This window comes from Gallinula chloropus (assembly GCF_964237585.1).
Source record: "Gallinula chloropus genome assembly, chromosome: Z".
NCBI lineage: Eukaryota > Metazoa > Chordata > Aves > Gruiformes > Rallidae > Gallinula > Gallinula chloropus.
The window spans coordinates 49,546,930-49,572,588 of NC_140089.1; the positions used below are offsets into that span (position 1 = coordinate 49,546,930).

Sequence of the window (25,659 nt, forward strand, 5' to 3'; positions counted from 1 at the left end):
TCTGCTATCTGCCATGGATGAATTTAATGAGGAGACTCAACCTGCTACCACAAATATGACATGGCACTACAAACACCAATTTGGTTGAGTCCCTCAACAGACTTGGAAGGAACAATTCACTTTTGTATATTAACTGGGATTGAACTGACTACTATTCAGAAGGCTGTAGTACCTCTGTGCGTGTTCAAATCAAAATGTCTTGCACCTGGGAAATTCATGTTAAAACTGACTGGTCACTAGACAGCAGCTGACTTGGGTCTTTTGATGACTGAATTTCAAAGTAGGATGGAATAAAACATAATATAAAAGGTCTAAAATGTCATAGCTCATCTGCCATGAATTTATATTTTAACAATATTTTAGTACTATTAAACCACAGTAACATTCTTCTAACAAAGCTTTCTGAGTGTAGCTTCCTAGGGCTTTAAAAAAATAGCAAGATATAAATAGAAATAGTCATACAGCGTCAAATACTCTTGTTAATTACCAACCAAATTAAAATCTTTATACATTACTCATGGCAGCTGATGGAGCAGACCAGCAGTAGGAGCTTGCCATGCTGTAGGGACCTTTGAACCTACTTTGAAGAAGAAACACATTTTGTCAACGTGTTTCAGATGTACTAGATGGGAGCAGGAACATATTCAGGCCTCTTAGTGGCTACAGCTCTTTTTGCAGCTCCACTGCTCAGTCCTGCTTTGGCTCAGAGCAATTTGAAGGAAGCACTATAAGAAAATATTCCATTAACCCATGAAGCCTATGGTTCAACTGGGCATATTTCTCTGCCTAGATGACATACGCAAAATCCTTTCATTCATTCTTCACTTTCTGAAGACACAAAGCCCTATCCGTTACTATCTAGACATCAGGAGCCAAAAAGGGCTGAAACATTGTCATTGCTGACAGGGTTGGTGCAAGTACAGGCTGATCAGGAAAATGCTGTGATAAGCTTGAATACGCTCAGTCAAAATAGTTCTCAGAAAGGCTGAAAGGAATAGAAAAAAAATATGACTGAACATACCCCAAAATGTTTTAAAAGGCATTGTAATGTGCTAAAATCTGTCATATTTTCAATAAGACATATGCCAAGTCATTATTTTAGTATGAGAAAAAAACCCCAAGATTTTTGAAACTTTGGTCTTTGAATAGCAATAAAACTTTCTGCATTAAATTCAGAATGAGTCAGTCACCTAGCATTTTAAGGTGAAAGCGTTAGAAGTTTCCAACATCTATAATTAACCAAAGACAAGGAGACATGACACAATTTAAATTGAATACTAAAAATATACAGAGAACTCAAACCTCAGTTTCAGGACTGCTGACCAAGCTAGTGGCTTTCTATGATGGGATGGCCACATCAGTAGACACAGGAAGGGTGACGGATATCATCTATCTAGACTGCTGTAAAGCCTTTGACACAGTCCCCCACAACATCCTTCTCTCTAAACTGCTGTGATGATGGATTTGATGGATGGACTTTTCTGTGGATAAGGAACTGGTTGGATGGTTGCACACAGGGAATACATGTCAATGGCTTGATATCCAGATGGAGATCTGTGGTGTCCCTCAGGGGCCCAAACTGGGACCGGTATTATTTAACATTTTCATCAATGACATTAACAATGAGCTTGAGTGCACCCTTAGGAAAGTCTGCAGATGACACCAAGCTGAGTGGTGCAGCTGACACGCCGGAAGGACAGGATGTCATCCAGAGGGACCTGGACAAACTGGAGAAGTCAACCCATTTGAACCTCATGAGGTTCAACAAGAACAAGTGTAAGGTCCTGCACCTGGATTGACTGGGGCAATCCTTCTTATCAATACAGGCTAGGAGATGAAGGGATAGAGAGCAGCTCTGCAGAGAAGGACTGAGGGGTGCAGGTGGATGAGAAACTCAACATGAGCTGACAATGCGTGCTCGCAGCCCAGAAGGCCAACTGTGTCCTGGGCTCCATCAAAAGGAGTATGGCCAGCAGGTTGAGGGAGGTGATTCTGCCCCTCTACTTTGCTCTCATGGGACTCCACCTGGAGTACCCAACATAAGAAGGACAGGGAACTGTTGGAATGGGTCCAGAGGAGGGCTATGAAGATGATTAGAGAGCTGGAGCATCTCTCCTATGCAGACAGGCTGGTTCAGCTTGGAGAAGGCTCCGGAGATTCCTAATAGCAGCCTTCCAGTACCTGAAGGGGACCTTCAAGAAAGCTGGGGAGCGACTTTCTAGAAGGGCATGTAGTGATATGATATGGGCGAGTGGTTTTAAATTGGAATAGGGGAAGATTTAGATTGCATATTATAATACATTCTTCACTACAAGGGTGGTGAGACACAGGAACAGGTTGCCCAGGGTGGCGGTGGATGTCCCCTTCCTGGAAGTGTTCACAGCCAGATTGGATGGGGCCTTGAGCAGCCTGTTCTAGTGAGAGGTGTCCCTGCCCATGGCTGGGGGGTTGATCTTTAAGGTCCTTTCCAGCCCTAACCATTTTATCATTCTGTGATTCAGAAGCTGAAAAGTATGTGTCCAGAATGGGAGGACAGAGTGGGAAAATTGCTGACAAAGATAAACAACATAATTTTCTGTCTTTTTTTGTTCACTAGGACTTACTGTCAAAGCACATTATTTCATGACACCATAAACAGAAGGAAATATATCCTTAAAATCATCTACGTTATTATCTTCATCCACCGCTCAAAAGAGACCAGTCATCATAAGTCAGTTTTCCTTATGTAAAATGTAACTCTAACCACAAAGAAAGAGAGACAAGGAGAAACTATTGACTGAAATCCCAACGCAGTAATAACCATAATGATAGAGGTTTTGAAATTGTACAATAATTGTCTAGATCAGTGATGGGATGGGACTGTTTCTTACACAAAGTTCATACCAGTGCTCCCACTATAGTGGTTCTCACTGTCCTCTCTACATAAGCTTGAATGGTATCCATTAAGATTAGACACAGTGCTCTCACAATAGGTTCCACCCATTAGAAAAAAAAAAAAAGGGGGAAAGAAAGGGTATAAAGCTCCCCAGAAATGAACTTCCAGAAATGAAGGCCAAAGCAAGTTGAGGGTCACAGGTATGTACTTGTTTTCAAGTGACTGCCCTTTCTCCGGAAAGGCATATATTTTAATTCAAGTGAAAATGATTTATACCTAAAATAAATCTAAGAGTTTTCTTAATACAAAGATCTCCTGGAACATTATTCATTACGTAACTTTCATTCACCTTGAATCCAGGAAAAGACAGTCAATTTGCCTTCCCAATAGAAAAGATGTTTTTGACCTCAAAAGTATAAAAAAATGTTGGCAAAACAAAAAATTTACTAACAGCTGCAGTTTAATTTTTAAACTCTTTACATCCAGTTTACAAGCAGCATGACTTCCATCCTCCAGTATTTAAAGGGTGGCTACAAACAAGATGAAGACTCCCTTTCCACAAGGTGTCACATGGAAAAGACATGGGGTAATGGGTACAAGTTACTTTGGGGAAGATTCTGATTGCTAACAAGAGGAAGATTTTTCCCAATGAGAAGAATCACTCGTTGGAATAATCTCCCCAGGTATGTGGTGTATTCCCCAACATTAGACACTTCGAAGATTCGGCTGGATGGTGTGCTGGGCCATTTTGTCTACCCCATGCTTTTGCCTAGATTGAGATTTTGCTCCTTGGACCAGATGATCATTAAGATCCCTTCCAACCTGGTATTCTACAACTCTACAAAAACAGAATTTGAATTCTAAAGGCCCAGACATTATGTAAAAGTGGATCATTATTTAAATTACCATTTTTGTGCACTGATAGTTAACCATACTGTTTTTCTGCATCTGACCCCTAGCAGAATTATTCAGCCTTCAGATCAAGGCACCAAATGGAATTTACAGAATCACTCAATACTGACTTCCTTAATGAAGACATTGATAAAAACACAATATACAAGTGCCACTCCCTAAAAATGAGAAATATATTTTTTAATTAATTCTTGGTAACTAGTATGGACAATAAACTTTAAAACATGCCAGGATTCTTAATAGAAATATGTAAAAAGGCAGAAATTCACCAAAACCAATCCAAAATCAAATATTAAGAGCATGTATCATTTAGTTTTCCATGTTAACAAAAAGCAAAACATCCATCCATACCTGCTCCTGGAATGATTGCCAACTTTGTTTCAACTAGGCCCATTTTAGCAGAAGAGGCTGAAAAAGAGAATGTAGGTGAGTTCTTACTATGTATATAGGAACTTTGGCAGAATATATAATAATGACTTAAAAAATCAGTGTTTTGTTACATTTATTTCATAAGGAATGAACAAAACCAAATGCTTTTAGAGTAATTTAATTACAATCTTTCCATAAATTCAAATGATCTGCCTTTAGTAAAAAATCCAACTACTCCCATCAAGGTAGGGATGTACCTTATAAGGTTCTGTACCTTATCAATTTTTAAAAAGCAGGTAAGCAATTACTCTGAGTAACAGAGAATTATCTGAAAAATGGATGCAAGCTGAAGCACGGGAGGTTCAATGTGAACATAAAAAACTTTTTTACTGTGAGGGTGACAGAGCACTGGAACAGGCTGTCCAAGAGAGGTTGTGGAGTCTCCTTCTCTGGAGACATTCAAAACCCACCTAGCCATATCCTTGTGTGACCTAATCTAAGTGATCTTGCACTGGCGGAGGGTTGGACTAGATAATCCTTTGAGGTCCCTTCCAACCCCTAACATTCTGTGATTCTGTGAGAAATGTAAAATACTAAAAAAAAAGGACTGTTATTATTTAACATCTTAAAATGGGATAGAATTCTGCTTATTATGAATTCTGACAGTATATTCTTTAAGGATTAAGCAGCTTTATATATCCTAAATTACTGGCAAATGTTAAGACCAAGTTTCCATTTACTTTCCAACAGATGGCTCCTCTTTTCAAGTGCCCTTGTCCCTTTTCTTTCGTATCAGTTTAATTGCTTGTACAATAATAGTTTCACTAACAGCTTTACACAGAATCTGATTTCTGTCTAGAACAATTCAAATACAGAAGAGTAGAATACTTTAATTACTAAATAAAGCATCACAACAACTATATAACCCCTTTTGGCAATACTGATAAAATGAATGTCATAAGAATAAAATACAACATGGAACAAAAACAATCCAGCTATCAGTGGTAAGTCGTTTGAAATTAAATATTAGCAAGTACTTAGACAGGTTTCCGATAAATACCTTTAAAATAATTGGTTACAAACAACATCAAATACAAAATAAGTTTTACAAGATTGTTGTCAAAACAAGGATTAGTCAAGCCATCTGCTGCACTAATAAACCTGTGTCCTATAAGCAGGATTCGGACCTACCTGCCACTCTTATATCACAGGCTAATGCAAGTTCTAGGCCACCACCTAACGCAGTTCCATCTATTGCAGCGATGGTTGGTACAGGCAGATTAGCTGAAAAAGAAAGTATCAGTTAATACTGACTTCAAAAACAGTGTCTCTGAACCACCACTTCACTACATGTTCGAAGTACAGCCATGCTATGGGAAAACAGTTTCATAAACAAGGCAGGTCTAAAATTGATTGCTCAGTAGCATCACATAAAAACTGACCCTCCCTCTAATCACCCTGTGGCTGAGTAAGTTTCCAAGCCTTTTTCTCTACCTTCTGCTCATTTTTCACAAAAATCTGAACAGGAAACTCCGAGAACGCACATCACAGATTTAGGCAAACAATAAACCAATAAACAATAAAACTTAAAAAGAGCACACACACATACAGCTGAAATACAGATGCCTTATCTTAATCATCTGTGATGCTAACTTGGCTGGAAGCTCTCTGTGTCTCTAATCTTCCCATGCATGGTGTGCCCACCACTATTGTCCCTCTTCTCCCATAAAGCAGCAGCCAACAGCTGAATGGAATGTGGGAAAGTTTTCAGCTGATAAACCGATGCACATGCTGTCAATACACACGACAGGTAACAGGGCTCCACAGGCCTGTGTGACCATGACATGGTTTGTATTTAATCATCAGTGCTCTGACACAGGGAAGTCATTTAAACGTTTAGTTTAAATTGCTCCACCTCTGACGTTAAACTCTCTTCTCTCGACCACAAACTCAAAGATGCTTCATGAAAAAAGTATTTTTTACTTCAGAAATAAAGCTGTGTATTACAGCTTTCATTGTATTTAACATAAAGAGTTGGCACAAACTATAAACAATTTTGAAATACACTCAAACAACATTTGAGTATTACATTTTTTGCTACTAAAGTTTCAAAGATAGTCAAAAGCAATTCATTAGCTTGTGTGTACAGCTTGTTGAAATGTTAAACCAACTCCTGGCAGGAGATATTGATTTTTTTGTTTGTTTTGTTTTAATGTTTTAGCTACTCAAATTCATTAACTAGCTCATTCAGTCTTTGCTGGAAATTGAAAAAGAAAAAAACCTGCTGTCAAAATAAAAGTGAAAAGGAAGTGTGAGAGAATGTTCTCTTCTTTTAAAATCTAGAGGTGTAATGTGATCAAATATGACTATTTTAATGTATTAACTATAAATAATGCTTTCTTACATTAGTTAACTGGTTTGGTCTAAATTTAGAAATTGTGCTACCTAACTCACATTTTTTTTCTGACAGATACACTCCAGATAAATTATTTTTAAAATAAATAAATAAATGTTAATGTATAGCAGCATCAAAACATTTGTATACAAACAGGTAGTCTCTCACTGGGTAAGAAAACAAAATATCAAATTAAACAAAAGACTATTTTTAGCTGTACATCAACATCCCTTTATGATTAACAACTCATTAAAAACTTCTTGTCTTGAAGAAAAGGTCAAAAATTTACCAATACTTTTATAGATTAAAAGTGATTATCTGAATCAATTCCAATGTCAAAAGAGTCTTCTGATTACTGCCTGCAACATCAAGTGCTTGGGGTCACTTAAAAGAGCCCAAGGTACCCATTATTATTGCCATTGGCCACAGAAGGCACAGGAGACATTTGATCTTTTTTTATTTAGTTTTTCTTAGTTATATGGGAAGGCAGTAAGAGAAGGCAGCTCTCATTTCCAGCATGGGCAGGTTGCTGGCCAAAACTCATAACCTCGTCATCATAATCAATCTGCTAAACCATCTTGCAGTCCAAGTTCAAGGCTGATACAGTCAGTATTTCTCTTAAATGAACCTGCCTTTGCCATAGGTAAAGGAAACATAATGCGCCTGAACACGAAGGCTTGGTCATAATTAACTGTAGTTTCCAGCAGTTACAGCCTGCATCTATGTTCCTTTCCTCAGAGAAGCAAGAAGCATCTGGAACAGTATTTACACAACTTTTGCAATACTCCAGAGAAGACCACTTACTTTATGGTAAGTAACTTCCAGATTTAGCTATGGTACAATTCCATGTTACACATGGAAATGAACCTTATAGAAAGAGTTTTATAAAGCAACTTGGTTTCAAGAATTACAGTGAGCATTTCTATCAAGAAATACTAAAATTCATAATTCTAAGGGAGAAAAGGCTGTTTGATACCGTACATTAGAATCATCACTTCTCAAGGATATTAAATTCTAAAGATCAACTGATCTGGGAGTTGACAATGAATAAAAGGCAAAATAAAAATTATTTACAATAGCTCTGTGCATACCTATCTAAAGTATCCTTTTAACATGTTGTGAAGCATCAGAAAAAGCAATACAGAAATAAATTAGCAATTACTCTGGATAGTAAACTGAGTTTCTATGTCACTAATACTTACTACCAAATATAAAGCTACTCGGAATACTCATATTTCGTAGGCACTTGTTCCTGTTTATCTGCATAATTTTAATACACAATTGCCAAAACTGTTCAGCTCATAACAAAACCAGAGATGTTTGACAAATCATGCCTGAGTAGTATGCTTTCAAATTTAAAAACCAATGAATTATGTAAATAGACAAGTCAACCTTCACAATGATTCTATGTGGCAAGGCTCATTTCCTACGAGTGATAGAAAAAATCCTCAAAGTTACTGAAAGGTTTCATTTTCTAACATTCCACATTTTTGTCACTTTGTAAATAATAGATATAAATTTCAGCTAATTATTTTACTACTAATCATTAGTGATAGATTGTAGATCTGATATGGTTTTATCAATGTGCAAGCATGAGCTGCATAGTAAAAGTCCACAGAAGGAATTATGTAAGAAACAAAACTATTTAACTAGAGTATACAACACACAGACAAGAGTAGACCATGTATACACACAGATTAATGATGTCAGAAGTAGTTAAAAGAAGAATAGGTAGTAAACAGCATTAAACTGCAGTCAGACAATTGCACTGTACTACTGCAGTACATCAATGTGGAATAGGAAGGACACTAAATAATGTAAGTTCATACAATGAATTCATAAAGGATTACTTCACACATCTATTGAATTGTAAAACACACTGCATTTTCTGTATATAGATTTCCATTCTGCATATAAAACAAGTGTCCCAAGCATAAGCTGATATTTATGTTCTAATATAAGATCAATGCTTAATCATGTTACAGAAAAGGAAGGTTCTAAACACAGTAAAGTAAAAGGGCCCATTTCAGCATACGTGACGTGGTTTATTCCATCCGACAGCTAAAACCACCGCACAGCGATTTGCTCTCTCCCCCTGAATCCAGTGGGATGGGAGAGCAAATCAAAAAGGAAAATTAACATAAAACTCATGGATTGACTTAAAGACAGTTTAATAGCACAGAAAAGGAAAAGGAACAGTAATAACAACAGCAACAATAAAACAAAAAGAATATACAAAGCAAGTGATGCACAGCACAATTGCTTCCCACTGCTCAGCTCGTTCCCAAGCTGAGCTCCCACTCCACCGACCCCTAACCTCCCAGTTATATATGGACCATGATGTCAAGGTATGGAATATCCCCTTGGCCACTTGCGGTCAGCTGCCCTCACTCTGTCCCCCTCCCGGTCTCTTGGGTGCCCCTCACATTCTCATTAGCAGGGTAGTATGAGAAGCTGAAAAGTCCTTGACCGCTTCCTTACCTTAAATCCAAAACTCAGCACTGTGCCAGCTGCTAGAAAGAAAGTTACCTCTATCCCAGCTCAAACCAGGACAGTAAGTTAGTCCTAAATCAGCAACAGAGCCAGATACAAGACAAAAAAATACATTTTTATATTTGATAAGACAGGAGTTGAAACAGAATCAGGACTAGCTGAAGAGGAGACAAGTTATGTATTAAGTTGTTTGAGAAATAATCTGTTAGAAGAGAAGGTGATACAACCTGTGGAAAAAGATGTTTATTGGCCTTTCAATAAATGATACGTTGGAATGACTAACAAGTAAACTGAAGAACTAAGAAATCACCGACATGCAAAAAACTTCAATAAGATCAACTAAACACAATCACATAATGGAGCTAGTTAAGTCCAATAAACCCATAAAAACCTCAACTAAAAGTCAGAAAATATTATATACAGCAATATAAAGAAATGGGCCTGCTGCCTAATCCCTAGTAACTAAACATCTTCAGCTCAACTTCAGGAATGCATTACTGGTAAATAGATATCCTACGTGTAGTCTTAGATTAGGCTAACCAGCAGCTTCTCATAGTCTTGGGCTGCCTCCTGCTTCCCAAGACTATGAAGACCCCTTCGTGTGACCCTATTACTGAAAGACATAAAGAGTAGAGTAAGCTAAACTCTCCCACTATTTTGTTATGAGCACAGAATGTACACCATGACGACTTGAAATTTAAGCACATTAAACACATGTAGTGTGTGGGAAGCAATCTCAAAGGACGACAAGTCTTTTGAAACAGGTAATTGTTATTTCATCTTTTAAGTGATATTCCACATGAAAACCACTGCTAGTGACTAACAAGGGATTTCCTTTCTGCTCAGAGATGATTCTGTGATGAATGAAAGACCAGCATATGAATACAAGAACCAGGTCTGGCGGATCTGTCCAAGAAACTGTTTCTCAGGTATGTGTCACAAAGCCCACACAGCTGATTCATATATTGCAGACATCAACGTTCCGTAAATAGGAGGTAGAAGTTGCCAGGATCCTATTGACCTTAATCATATTTGTCTGTTTACTCCTCTGACTAATTCATTTCAGAAGTTCCTCTAAAATTACAGATGTGTAAGATAATATCTGAGGGGAAACTGAATTACACTTGACACTTTCTTAGTTAACTATCAAGTATCCTTTTTCTATTCCTGCACAACCTCACCTTCTCACAATTGACAGACAGTGAAGTGGTCTGATCAGCAAGGAAAAAAAAGTCCTTTCCACAGGTATTGAAGAAGAAGGAAGAAAGAATGAAAAAATGATGAATACTAAATTTCTATATTAAGGTAGTCTTGCTTTTATGAAATATAATAAAAAGTAGGTTTTACATAATCAGCAACAAACACATTCTGTAGACAGTCTTCATGGGCTCAATGGAAGATCTATCACTCTTACTAGTCCTTACTGACAGTTCCTGAAATGGACCAAGGCACAGTATGGTTATCCAGAATTTCTGATTTGAACAGGTTCCTGTTCAACCTACATCAAATTATCCAGACAGAGTAACTTAAAATACATGACACCCAGAAAAAAAGGAGTTGGTGATTTAGAATGTATGAAATCCAAAGGGACCGACTTCCAAAGAGTGATTTCCTTGTTTGCTGAGTAAATTTATAACTGTGATATTTCCTGTTAGCAATTGTACCACATATTTGTAAAAACAGAAGAAACATACTCAAGCTAAGCACAAAATTTTGACATCTACGCTGTTCACATGCCAGTGAGTTTTCTCTAAGTACCATACATCTTTCAAACAATGAACTTGAAGATGAACTGTATTATTCCTTCCTATAGCTAAGATATAAGAGCCATCATTAAAGAACTGGAAGTCCAGCAGACTTAGAATTCAGTTTCTCTGAAAGAAAAAAAAGTCTGCACTGTTACTACAATCACAGTTGCAGTTCGTGATTCCCATGAATCAGAAAAGAAAACTCCATGGAAGCCCATTCAATCCCTGACAAAACACAAATCATATATGGTCCTTTAGATATAATTAACTTCTATTTCTGAAGTACTCTTTTACAGATTAGGACAAGAATTTTCAACTCAACTAACCACAGCAGTCAGAATTTGCTATTTTGGTACACTCAAATGAAGCCCCACTTTAAAGAGTGTGTCTTCAAGTATTTGATAACAGAACATTGAAGTGAAAGACAGCTACCATAACCTCCCTCACTATTCTCTGTCCTTCTATATCAAGTCAAGGTTGAAAAAAGTCCTTCAAAGTCAACCTTTGAAAAGAACAGTTATTCAGATCTAAATCAGAAGCTGGTCACTATCTTTAGCACCTACTGAACTAGACCCATAAGCCTCATTCGTCTTTAATTATCAACAGAGGCCAACAGTCCAAGAACTCTCATTTCCTAGTACTGACTGACTACTTCCCTCCAAAACTCCAAATAAGACAGAAGTAGCAAGAATTCAAATTTACATGACAGCACCGAGTTCCCACAAAATAGAGAAACAGATTGTCCAAGCTATTCATTCCACGTGTGCATTTCTGATCATTTGACAAATAATGTTGATTAGTGCACAGCTTACTATGACAAGCAACTTCAGGGACTATTTCTTGCAGCTCGATTTTCCTTTTGAATAATGGATTTCATAAAAAAAATAAAGGAGGATGAATTGTCTAAAAATACCCTGCATACTGTGAGTATTACACAGATTACTGAAGGAAAGTATGCTCTAAATTGATGGATATATAAAAGGTTATACCATTCATTATCTAACTCAAGCAGACTAAGAAAGCATAGCAAATATCTAGCTAAATATATCTGCAGGATGCAAGAAAACTTTGAATCACAAAATGGTTAAGGTTGGAAGAGACTTCTGGAGGTCACCTTGTCCACCCTCCCTGCTCAAGTAGCATCACCTGCACCAAGCTGCTCAAGTTATGTCCAGATGGCTTTTGATGATGTCCAAGAAGGAAGACTCCACAGCCTCCTTGAGCAACCTGTGCCAGTGCTCAATCACCCTCACAGTAAATCTTTCTTGATGTTCAGGAGGAACCTCCTGTGTTCCACAGTAAATCTTTCTTGATGTTCAGGAGGAACCTCCTGTGTTCCAGTTTGTCTTCGGTCTTGTCAACAGACACCTCTGGAGGTAGCCTAGCTTCATCTTCTTAACACCTTCCCCTTTATCTATTGAGATATATTGATGAGATCATTTCTGAGCCTTCTCTTCTCCAGATTGAATAGCGCTCGTCCGCTCAGCCTTTATTCACAGGAGAGATGCTGAAGTCCATTCATCATCTTCATGGCCCTTTGCTGGTCTCTTTCAAGTAGCTACACGTCTCTCTTGTATTAGGGAGCCTAGAACTAGGAACAGTACCCCAGAAGTGGCCTCACAAGTGCTGAGAAGAGGGGAAGGGTTATGTCCCTCTACCTACTGGCAACAGTCCTACTTGTACAAGGACACCATAGCTGCCTTTGACACAAGGGCACAGTACTGTCTCATGTTCACCTTGGTAGTCATCAGGCTCTGCAGGGCCTCTTCTGCAAAGCTAATTTCCAAATATTTAGCCCAGAGTATGTGCTGGTACACACAGTTATTTCTTCCTAGCTGCAGGATGTTGCACTTCATTGAACTTAGTGAGGTTCCTTCTCAAGCTTACTGACGTCTTTGTGTATGATAGTACAATCCTCTGGTGCTTATTTAAAATTACGTGGCGGTTTGCTATAATTTGGAATGGATTTTTAATATGGTTTTAAAATAATTAGGTTTATTCCTAAATACTCATACACTAATGTGAATATATACTACAAATAGAGCGTGTTCGTATGTATACCAAAAACCCAAATACTTCAGCAAGTGTTTTTTTCCATTCTACAACATTATGAAAACCAACCAATGTTAAGTAGCAACAAGTGAAAGCAATCAAGAGACACTATCAAATCTTCATACACGAACTTAAAAGGCAGAGAAGGTTGTTCCAACCATTTCTGCACAAAGCAGGTAAGGAAATCATACAAAGCTTTACCTGTCATAATTGCAAAATGTATAAAAAAGTGGTTACTCAAAATAACATATATTTACATATGTCTTTAAAATACCTCCATCTGCAAAAACTTGACCACACTTTTAAGTCTGAATGGTCTATACATGCATTTGGATGCACACAGTTCTTTTTTAAGCATTTAGTCGTTACAACCGTGAAAGGCATTTAGCAACCCTCTAATTCCTGTGCTTGGGATAAGAAGCTTAATAGACTGCCACTGTTGACAGATTTATTTGAATGTTATTATCTTTGCTTTAATACCTTCAAAGTTCAGGCAGACAATTGGCAGCAAGGAAGAGCTGCGTAAAGAAAAAATCCTTTTTAGTACTTGCTAAGAAATTTTGCTTTTTAATGAAAATGGTTACCGCACATTGCTTACAGTTATTATTAAGCAAACGATATTAGTAAGGTTTATCTTCCTTTTATTATGACAGTAGGTAAAAGGTTTTCTTAAGGCTTCTCCCTCAATCCCATTAACTTCCTGGTTTTCTCCAGTGATCACTTACTCCTGCAAGTGACCTAGAAAAAATATTTTTGAATTGACAAAAGGATACTAAATATAGGAATATTATGTGCTTAGGTTCAAAATTTTCTATTTACTACTTTATTATTGACAGAAAACAGGGTGAGTATGTTTCATATTCTTCATATCTGGAGCAAAAGCTGGGAAACTAATGGGAAGGCAAATGGTGCTTTAACCAAATTTTATAGCTATAGTCTTTTGTAGCCAACTCTCCCATGGTTCTCTTTTTGTACTATATAAAATAGCTTGGATAGTTCATTCATCTTCAGTGATAACCTTCAGTTTGATAAACAGATTCCTCAGTTTCTTCATATTTATTGAAGTTTTTTCTTGTTCTGCTATCAGTAAAGCAATAATGAAGTAAACCATAAATGCCAGAATCTGTTTTCTGTGCAAATGAAGAAATGCTTTGGATACAAGAAAAAAATAAAATTATTTCTTTTTATTTCTTATCCTTACCAAGTACATTTAAGAACTTACTACTCGCATAAGTACTATAGTACATATTCAAGCAGTGAATTTAAAAACCAAAGGATAATGCCAAGAATAAATCATTTCAGTTACATTTTTACATACAATTTCTATGTAAGCTTTTTCTTTTTCTTTACAGGCAAAATAAAATTCATATATCATAACTATAATCTCTAATATTTAAGAGAATCCAATGGAACAAATTTTTAACATTTTTATTGTCTACTTTTTTGATTTACTGTATGAATGTAACACACTTCAGTACCAGTAGCATTCCTGTTTGACACAATACAAAGAAAAACCCACAGACCGTGACCATTTCTAGAATGTTTCTCTTGGATCTATTTTCATCAGTATTCCATATACCTAGAATCCTAGTCGAGTGCTAAAGTATTTTCCTCAGAAGATACTATTCTTCCAAAGGATGAACAACTTCTAGGTAAATCAAAAGTTTGATGATGACTGAGAGGAGCCAGAATGACAAAAAATTGCTAAGGAGGAAAAAAACCAATCTGTGAATACAGATGTATCTGCTTTGAATAAAATAGAAAGCACACAATAAAAAAACATATGAAAACAATTGACTATAAGGTGGTTTCATTCACGGTGATATCATTCAAACTGGACTATGTCAAAACTAAGTGAATCTGTGAAAATTACATCTAAATAAAGTTACTAAATATCACAATTTATTATAGTTATATCACAATTTACAAATAAAAAGTAATGAGTTGTCTTATAGCACCACAATATTTGTTAGACTGGATTACATCCAACAGAAAAATAAGTAAAATTAGTATTTTACTAAACATTTCTTCTTAGCTTAGTTCAGATCTCCGTTCCATCAGGCCACAAGTAGGTGTTTTGTTTTCAAATGTGACATAAAGATCAAGCCTGACCACACTTAACTTTCATTTCAAAAAGTAACCGAGAAAGTCAGTCTCCATTTTTTTTATCCATTTGTGGTATTTAGGTCCACACCCCCATGTTCTTCAGAATAGCTCTGCTAACCAAGGATGCTTCTCACTTGCCAGAGGCTGGGACCAAACAACACTCTGAGTAATTATTAGTATTTGCCAAGTTCAAATTATCAAAGCAGCATACACCTAGGCAAAAGCCATGTTAAATAAAAATTTGAACATACTGTTCTAAAGTCAAAGCATAATGCTGGGCCTAAGCAATGACCTTAGGATTTCTTTGAAAGAAGAGCAGCATAATACTTTGGGTACCATGCCAGGAGTTGCTGCCCTCTGAATACCAACTGGTTCTAGGAACAGAGCCAGAGACTGAGATGAGCAAAGCAAAAGAGCTAACAAACTATTCCTTTTCACTCGGGGGCTGAAACATGCAATTTCAAACCTGAACAGGGTGAGAATAGGGGAACGCTTCCCAATGCATCAAACATACAGAATGTGGCTCCCTAGAGAGGGAACAGCAAGCAAGTCATACTGGAGGCCTATTTTAACAGTCAATGTGTGTACTAGCTGTGTTTATCATCTGAGCATGTAACATGCTTCTTTTGGTACAGTTACTTTTTGTGGCAGGAAAATTAAAGAGCCATGTCCAGAGCAGTGTCTCTTTTCCTCACAGAACAGCGAAGCAAAACTAAAATACCACTGAGGCTATGTTAATTTTTGTCAAGGCTGTACAGCAGTGCCAGGGATCAAAGCAATGAATCAGCAATGCAAAGACCCTTCCTTCCCTAATCTTCTTCTAACGTGATTGAAGGACAATCAGCTCATCCTAATACTCAGGTCTTCCATGTCTCCATCTTTTTATGTAACAGTTTTTAGAAAGTTATTATGGGGGAAAAGTATATTAGCAATTGTGGAAGCAATGCTGTTATATAAATAGCTAATAAACATCTTGGTAGAGAATTTTAATGTTGCATTCATTGCCTCTATAATGGTACAGAGTTTAGTATTGTGCTTCTTAATTAAAAACAACCCAATGCACTTTGACAAAGCCTGTAATTTCATCTCTGCAAGGACAGTACTGTCTATTTAGGAAACAGACAATACTTAGTCAAAGGGTATCTCAAATTAATTCAATGTTAGGAGAAGCAGTAAATCTACCACTGGAAAACAACCAAGAGCTCAGCAATGCATTCAGAATGCTAGCAGTCTTGGACTGTATTAGCAATGCTCTACACTTCACTGAACAGTCATCACACAGCAAGAAAAATACTATGCCAAAATTTCCCTTTCATGGTATCAGCAGTGTAGGAAGACCATGATGCCTGAGGATGGCTGCTAAGCATGGCAATGTCCTTTTTGCAGATTTCATAGCTACCTGTGGTATTTCATTCAGTTTCCCTGCAAATGTTTCTCCAACCTGCAGACTGTATCTGCTTTTCCCTAAGACAGAAGCCCACAGTTCTTACCAGATTTCCAAACTACAGCACTCCATCTTTCCTGCCCAGATTTACCTCCAGCAAACAAGTTACATAAGTAGCCACTCCTTGGAGCCATAATCAGGTCTGGTCACAGCCCAGACCCGACAGACAGTATAAAGAACATGGACTTAATCAGGAGGCATACCATAAAATAAAAGCTGAAGATCTGATCCACAATAATGGCACCTTTCCCCCCACCCCCACCAAAGCATCAAAAATAAAGGTTTCTGGGAGTCAGCAACATTTGGTTTCATTCAGTCAGGCCTGTTTTGTTATGCATGGTTGCAAGAGATCTATTAATGCTTTTCTCTCCTATTTTTGAGGGTAAAGCAAGCCATACATCAGTAATGAAGAGCCTCAAGGCAGAATATAGTAATGGACAAGTAGTCTTACAATTCCTATTTTGAAAAAAACCCACGTCCTCTCCCCCCAAAAAAACAAACCACCAACAAACCCCAAAACAAACCCCCACAATTCTAGTATAATTTTAGTAAAAGCAATTACTGCTAAAAATAGAGGCTGTTTTGATTCCTCCCCCTCCCCCAAAGCTTTAAGAACTGCAACCACCAGCTCAGTACAATTTTTTCAGTTCTTTTTTTAAGTGCTTATTTTTATACCAAGTGATATTTACTGCAGTCTTAATACTTCACCCAAATTTAGCAAGAAGTTATAAATTAATCCCATAAAAACAACTGTAGTATGCTTTTAATTTCCAGCAAATTCTCTTCTGCAGATACAGTCCAATATGATACCACAAATTTTTACAAAAATCATTAGCGTAAGGATTTTAAATGTAATGAAATTGACAGGAACTAAAGACAGCCAAAGCATGCCAATTCTAAAAAAACAAAGTTTATCCATTTATTTGAGACGTCAAGAAGTTTTACGTATTTTTGTGTATTTTGTCTATAATGGTCTTCTCTCTGAAAATGTTGTTGAAGAAGCATCTCCTTACTAGGTCACACATCTGAACACAAATGCAATTACCAAAACATGACCTATTTCTGAAAAGCAAAAAGTAGAACACATTTTAAATGAGATTACAGCATTAAACTTGGATAGAAAAAGAAAAAAAAAGCAGGAGACTGGAAATACTGTTCCTTGGCTACATACCATTCTGCAGTGGCAAATAATAAATTGAAAATTGTTTACCCTCTTTAATCACTTCACAATATTCCGGTTGTTGATGGGCAGGAAAAATATCTCTACAATTTTCAGTATGTAGATTCTTTGCCATAATCACATACCAATACAATGTCCTACTGGTTCTACAAAAATTATGTTCTATAAAGCCAGATCACTTCTTCAGAATGAAAAAAAAACCTGAGAACCTCTCTCTTGCTACAAAATTGTTACCTTCTATTCATAAGGGCATCACGCAGTATGACGCCTTGTGCACCCTTCTAATGTAATCTCATTTACAAAATCCACTTTTATATATTCTCTACGAGTTCCTGATGTAGGGGACCCCATTTTAAATTGTTCTTCAAAGAGCCTTCAGAAAAACATTAGCTCTATCCTATAAATACATCCACTGTTTATATAATGTATTCAAAACTAACAATACCTTAGATGTACATATAGTAGGAACACATCATGTGACTAGAAAATAAAATCTACTTATATAGTATACATGTTAGGAAAATTGACCAATAACATTAGAAGTAATAAATCAATATTCTTCTCTAATCCTGTGAAAAAACATTTTAAAATTAACTGGGAGATAGCCAAATATTCTGTAATGATTGAAGAACCTTTTGGTGATTGTTTTTGTTTACTGTTTTAAAGCAGAAATGGCAAACTGGGCGGGAGGGAGAGAGGAAGGACTGAGGGGAGAAGGGGAAGGGGAGACAGACACATCCAACATAAGAAAAACCTTTGTTACAGTATCAGGGAAGGGTTGTGTTCAAATTCTTTCTCTTTTCCAGCAGGTCTAATTGCTGGTACTACATGCCACCACAAACCTTCCCATCTAGGTACCTCAATGACCTAGATTCTAAAATATTAATTACACTTACTCCCAATTTCAAGCTTCTTTCTTGGGAAAGGGACCACAGATCTCATTCCATTTTCCTAAACTTCCAATTCACTGCTAGCATAATGATCCACTGTAAATCTTTCAGACAACACTGAAAATTTGCTTACATATTCAGTAGTTAAACACTCTCACAGGAACCTTAATGAAACTGAAGACAATCAAACATTTGTCTTAAAGTATTTTCAACTCTGAAGCAAAACAAAGTATCAAATCACTCCGTATATTTTCCAGTCATTCAGTGCAGAATGCCAAATCCAAATACTTCTTTAAACTAGGAATTTTCTCCTTTAAAAAAATCAAAAGTAATTTTAAAAAAACCCTAAAACTCCAACTTTCTCATCATAGGGAAATTGTAAACACAATTGCCCCAATTTACATGTTAATAGCAGGTCAGAAAGTAATTCCATTAACTTCAGTCCAACAAAGTCTGAAAAAATATTACTTAGAACTAAGGAAGCCTTGCAAATATTTTACAAAGAAACTAAATGGAGCAACTTGTTGCCTCTTGCTCAGCATTCCAATAAATAGAAAAATGCCATCATGAAATACAGTTTCAACTGCAGGAAATTAACGATCTATTAATTTCTAGATATTTCACTGATTTTATTTAAAGGGGCATGAGGATCTGCTTCACTTCAAAGACAAGACCTAAATTTGAGGACACAAGTATCTCCATGAAGTACCAAATCATAGATTCATTCCTCAGTAGTCTTTCAGTTACCTGCAAACCCACAACCGTTTCCAGTCCTAACATTTTGCCAAAACAAAGTCTACCTAATGTTATTAAGTAAATGCATCTAAAACATTATCTGAGAAATACGTTGCCTATATAAATCAAATTTATAAAATGAATTGCTTCTATCTTGGTACACTTGACTTCTCTTTTTGACAAAGCAAACAGGCAATACCCTGTCGAAAAGCAATTATATTAAACGTGACTGGCAGAGAGGTAGAAACATAATGACTTGATGATGAATTCATAATGTAAAATTTACAAAGGAATCACTATCCTTAAAAACTTGTAAAAGCCAATTAAAATCCCAAACTATTAACATGTTTTCCTACATCAGAACAAGTGCATATTAAACAAAAGTTTTGCAGGCCTTTGTAGGTAACTTTCTATCAACAGTTCAAGTTTAACCTGTTTCTAAAGCATATTAAAGACTGCATCAATGGTACCGACTACAAGAACGCAATAGCAAAACTTAAATCGTAAGCACTTGGATGTCACAGAACAACACAACATTTATGAAAACCGCAGGGCAAATGCCTTCTTACGTCAGTTGAGATTTAGCTTTTTCTTGCATTCTAAAAAAACTGATTAGGAACATTTTAAAGCAAGTAATGCACTATGATTCGTACTTATCAATATAAATAGCTGTGGATATCCTACTGCCTGTCCAGAAATAACCATGTATGTGTCATTCCTCTGATCTAACTCTTCTCAGGTTACAGTAATATTGTTCAAGGAAGAGATTACATACCCATGTCATTAATAGTCGCTCTTGCTTTTGAGACAAAAGAACTAACTTCACTTGAGTGCATTTTTGCTCTCTCTTTAAGGTCAGCACCTGTAAGTGACATTTCACACACGTTAGGAAGCTGTACACAGTACTGTAAATATGTTTTCCAAAGTTAAATATTCCTGCATTAAAAAAAAAAAAACTACTTTGAGATAAGGATAGTTCACAATAATTTTCCACAGATTTCAAGGAAAACAGGGAGTATCAAGGAGGAAAAAAAAATTAATTAACCATCACATTTTCATTAAGCATAGTCTTCCCAGTGACATTTCTTCTTCTCATATTAAAATAGTTTATGAAAAGCAGCATTTATGCTAGTATTTCATTTGAAATATACTTTTTTATTCCCAGCTGTGTCACAAAGTCTGACAAATACGATTTTTTTCACATTGTGTGCTCTTGTTGTTGATCATGAAATACCTATGGTGCATGTTTTTACATTAACAACCTATATTTATCTAAAAAATTCTGCAATGGTCCAAGAACCATTTTTCAACTCACTTTACTGAAATGTATTTTTGAATAAGCTACACACCATGTTTTAAAATACAAATCGTCAAAATTTTTCACCTAATTCTTCATGAATATATGAAAATAATTCTAAAAAATATACAATACCTAGACTTGGTTACAAAAATGTGTTTTTAAAAATCCACTGATAGGCAAACCTGACATTTTCTCTCATGGATATATAAAGAATAAGAGAAACAGTCCATAACAGTAATAATAATTAAAATGGCTAAATACAGAGCAAGACACAGAGTCCATCTTTCTTACAGAAAAAGAACATATGAAAGACAAAATCTGCATATGCACATTTATTCTTGAAAGAATTGCAACATTCCCACTGAAACTTGGTGTGCATTTTTCCCATTTGGTAAAAATGAACCAATTAGTCTCTTGGCATATGTCTGTAAAGGCTAAACAAGGAATATAACTAATGCAAAAAAAACAGCTCTAGGTTTCTCTGAGAATCAAAATACCATCTACTCAGGAAAATGCACCGGACTCAGATTAAGTTAACATTGTTAACTCTGAATTTTAAATTAAGCAGTCATAGGCTCCCCCTTTTACCTTTTTGGACTTAACTCATGCTAAACCATGCTGATCCTCTTCATCAAACATAATTTTAAGTATACTTTTGTTGACAGCATTAGTTGAAATTCATAAAGACTTGTCTAGCTCTGAAAACCAGTATCTCAATCTGACATTTTCTGATAGACATCCAGCTGCTGTTTCACGGTTACATGCACAATAAAGCAGCTCTACACCTCCCCTTCTACTTCCACCATAGCAAAGATCCTCATTTCACTAAGGCTTTTGTTCTTCTGTGCATGTCAGTATAAAAACAATGAAGCTTCAGTGCTGACTGCATTCACATGTTTCCCACTAAATAATGTCAAGTTTAATTTACACTACCAGACACCTTGCCAAAAGCTTCCAAACAACCATCTAGGATATGCCCCAACTGAAGACAGTACGGCAGGCCAGTTGAGCAGGCTGTATAAAACAGGAAATACTGTGGTCAAGTCTGTACTGCAGCAAAATTGCAATTGCTACCTTAGTAATTCACAATCCATGCAAGCAGGGATTTTGATGTGAATGTGAAAAGCAAATAAGGTTTGCATCCATAAATCTGGATAGAACTCTGAATCATATAAAACTGCAAGCACAAATATATTTCTGTATAATGGTTCTGTAACTAGAAAGAGCTTTATAACACTTCATGACAAACTCAAAAATTCAAACTCAAAACTTCAAGTTTTATCAGCAAGTGTGCAAATGAAAAATACCACTTCTCTGGTATCAGTTAATATCTGGGTCTAGCTTCTACAACTGTCCAAATCATTGCCTACATAAAACCAAGGAGAAACTGTGTGTTTTACAAACAAGAGAACTGTATGGCTATGCAATCTGACTCAAAACTTCCAGACATTGAAATCCTGCTCACTGGGCATACCCATGAAAGGTATATAAAGAATACTTCAAGAGGGGCATTGAACCTAAAAAACACCTCTAGCACCACTCTTAAGAAAAGGTACTTTCAAGACTAAGGTAATTTTTAGGTTCTGTTTTACTCAGTCCTTCAAAAAAAAAAAGAACCTCCCCTCCCACAGAAATCCAACCCCTCTAAACCAAAAGATGCACAAACTGCAGACTACTTCCTTCATTTAGAAGATACCTTTCCTTGAAGGTATTTACAGAAATTTAATAAACTTCTAAAAAAAAAAATTCTAAGAATAAATTAAAAGGTAGCTGCCAATTTAAAATGAATGGGTTTGAGTAAAAAATTTTGTAGGACAATAGCTGATGTTAGTGCCTTAACCAACTTGTATAATCTTACGTTTCCCTTTTGTAAGTATTTCTCCCTCATAACTGTCAAGGAAATGGAAAAAGTTCTTTTCCGAACCCTCTCCTATTTTAGCCCTCCAAAGTATAATAATAGTAACTGAACTTTTTTCAGATAGAAGTTTTTTAGGTAGAAACTATTCACTGCACTCCAACAGAACACGCGCCCTGGCATCCTCTGGTTCACAGGACATGGAACTGCCACCAACTTAGTACTTTTATTCCTGTTATAAGATTCAAACACTGATCAAAGAATTATTGAAGAATTCCTTGACCCATATAGCAAAGAACTATTCATATGTTTCTTGGAAATCTGTTCTCAAGTCAGAAGTAGGAAAGGTTAAGTTTCTTAAGACAGCCATGAAGAAGAGTGCAGGTTCAACTAGACTTCTGGTCTCTCACCTATTAAAATCAAAGATCCATCCTCTCACCCCAAGTTTCCCACTTTGAAGTATCTGAAAATAGGATTTGCACAACTGCTGAGAGCAATAAAGTAGTGAAGCTTTTCAAACCAGAAAAATTCTTACAGAAGTAATTGTTAACTTTCTCATGGCCCACGGCTGAAATCTGTGGACGTGTTTGGCGTAACTGCTTTCCTACATCCACTCCCAACAGACTTTGGGGGCTGTACCATGGGTCCCTGACTCCATACCACACTGGAAAAAGGGATCTCTAAGCCCTCCTACCCAAAGATGTAAGAAATGGGGGGACCTGAGCTACCACTGAGATGAGGCAAGCTAACTGTTGCAGATTTGACTGTACACTGTAATTATGTCCCCACATCCATCCAGCTTGTACTGAAGCATGAATCATTGCTTTCTCCTTATCGTGCTTTCTGGCATCCTGATACTTTGTTCCACTGACTGAATCTCATCCTGCTCACAAATGCAGCAAAAGCTTGTCAAATCTAAGTGGTCATGCTCCCGACTTCCCACCTCCTGGCTCCCAGGACTTGACAAAATCCCTTTTAAAGACTATACAGTGCCGTTTTCAAATTACTAGCTGTTAGACAGGACAAAAGAGAAGTGTGACAGTGAAAAGCTACACTGACAGTGCAATCAGCCATTTCCTCCTACAGCTACATGAGGATCAAGACAGGTACTGTCCCCTTGTGAAGAAAACTCTTCTTCAGCCAACTTAATTCATAAAAACATCACTTCCAAATTCACAAAGTGAACTGGAAGGAGAGAACTTTGCTGCAGACTTCCAACGAACAGTTCTGTTTGCAAAATACTGGTACACACAGCTTCAGGGGCCTGCTGAGCAGCAAGTACATAAACTGGTATTCGCAGATCAGCCCTTGGAACCGCTGTGAGAAAGATGCATGCTGCTTTAAATACTAGCTACACTTCTACTGAGGTTTGTCAATTCAAAAGAAAATCTCAGATTTTGATCCATCACTTTATTTCCCCCTCCAATATGGGAAGAACATAGAAAGGTTAGTTATTTTTTACCTTACTTCCCATAAATATAAAACCCATGATGTAATCAATTAACTCTTGAATGTTTTTAAACATTTGTCCACTCAACGGCTGGTTGTCACACACAGTCTACAGAGTTTTTGCAGCATGTGCCTGACTTGCATTTCCCAATGATGCCAGAGAAAATGTTTATTTGAGAAAGCCAAGGGCAGTCCAGCAAGATAAGCATATTTCTGTTACTCCCCAGAATTTTTCCACCTACACATCTGTATGACAAGGGCGGCTATTTAACTTAGAGAACACACCAATAGAAACCAAGTTTAACAGCGATTGCTCTAACGCCCATGCCTTTTGCCTTATTTGGATATTTTCACACACTTTCTAAACAGAATTTATATACTGTTGAAAAGGTAAGTGTTGTGTTTGAAAAACCTGTTCCAACATCTTTGTAAAAGCTTCTTTTTCCAAATACCATACATGCCTAGAAGTTTTCTTGTACTGTAGTGTTCTCTACTACACTTTAATACATACTTTCGAAACACAACACAAAAGCTGTAAACTAAAAAGATAGAAAATTTAATGGTTTATACATCATACTTAAAATTTTAACTTTACTTAATAAATATTTTTATTTATTTTTACTTATTTATATTTTATTTTTAAAATAAAGCCTTTTAGAAATCTGGAACACCAAAAATAAACAGTGTAAGTTTTTCTGCCTCATGACAAATCACACCTGAAATGCCCTTTCTCTTGGGGAGAAGAAAGGAGGACACACATGCACATAAATGCATGAGGTAGAATACAGCATTAAACTCTTACCATAGCAATGTTACTTTCAGCTTGCCCTCTGATCTTGCTAAACACAGATTGACCAGTTGTCAGCAGACCAAAATTTCAACAAGGAACTGATTTCCAAGACTGTCAGAAAATAGCATACCCTGTCCAGCTCTTCTGTATCTTTGTGATGGTTCAGCCCTAAGCAGTGGCTGAGCACCACACAACACCCAGGATGCACAAAGCCTCTGGGCCAGTCACAATAGGGTATTTTTCCCAGACATTCCCATTTAGACTCACTTCAGCTTCTAACAGAGTCAACTGCTGGGATCCCCCTTGTTACTCTGGAATGTAGATGGGTTCTGACCCTTCACAGTTCAATGGTATTTGGGTACACTGGGCACCAGTGTTATCGTATTTGCTGTTCAATTCTTGCAAAAAAGACTTAGAGGAAAAATCTCCTGGCAATATTCTTAAAACAATTTCTTGCAACACTTAAAGACTTGAGAGACATTCAGGAGAATGATCAACAGATACATACTGGTCTGAATATCCATGGGGTAGTCAAATTTCTCAAAGGCTGTTGTAACAAGCCTGAAGGAAAAAAGGGGAGGAGGTAGCATCATCCCGCCCCCCCCCTCCCCCCCGTCTTCCCCATAAACTGAATGTGATTATTACATAACGCTGAGATATGTTGCCCAATAGTTGAAAATGACAGAAATGCCACATATAGATACCCTCTGAGGCTGACAAACGCAGACCGTATCTTTGTCATAAATCAGTATCAGACAGTATAACAGAATTAGGAACCTGACTCCCCTCCCTGCGGTGCTAAACAGCTGGGCAGGGATTACATAAAGTGGGTGTGGGTTCACATACCAAAGCCAAGTGAGCAGACAAAACATCACTCTTACTATCACCTCCCAGAATAACATGATAAACATTTTATCATAGCTTTTTGACACAACTTGGTCAGATCTACCATTATCCCAACACTTTGTCCCCACACTGGGTGCCAAAAAGGACTGTAGTGGTTTAGCCCCAAACAGTGACTGAGAACCACACGCTGCTTGCTCATTCCTGGAAGAGAAACAGCCAG

General features: G+C 36.9%; 1 protein-coding gene across 1 annotated transcript in view; it reads right to left on the reverse strand.

The window, feature by feature from the left end:
- Nucleotides 1-25,659, reverse strand: part of AUH (AU RNA binding methylglutaconyl-CoA hydratase) — a 119,681-nt gene that overhangs the window by 64,132 nt on the left and 29,890 nt on the right. Inside the window, exons 4-6 of the mRNA XM_084278242.1 lie at nucleotides 19,975-20,061; nucleotides 5,348-5,440; nucleotides 4,139-4,195 (exon numbers count right to left, since the gene is read on the reverse strand). Of these exons, the coding sequence (XP_084134368.1) occupies nucleotides 4,139-4,195; nucleotides 5,348-5,440; nucleotides 19,975-20,061 (237 nt within the window). The remainder of the gene's footprint in view (nucleotides 1-4,138; nucleotides 4,196-5,347; nucleotides 5,441-19,974; nucleotides 20,062-25,659) is intronic.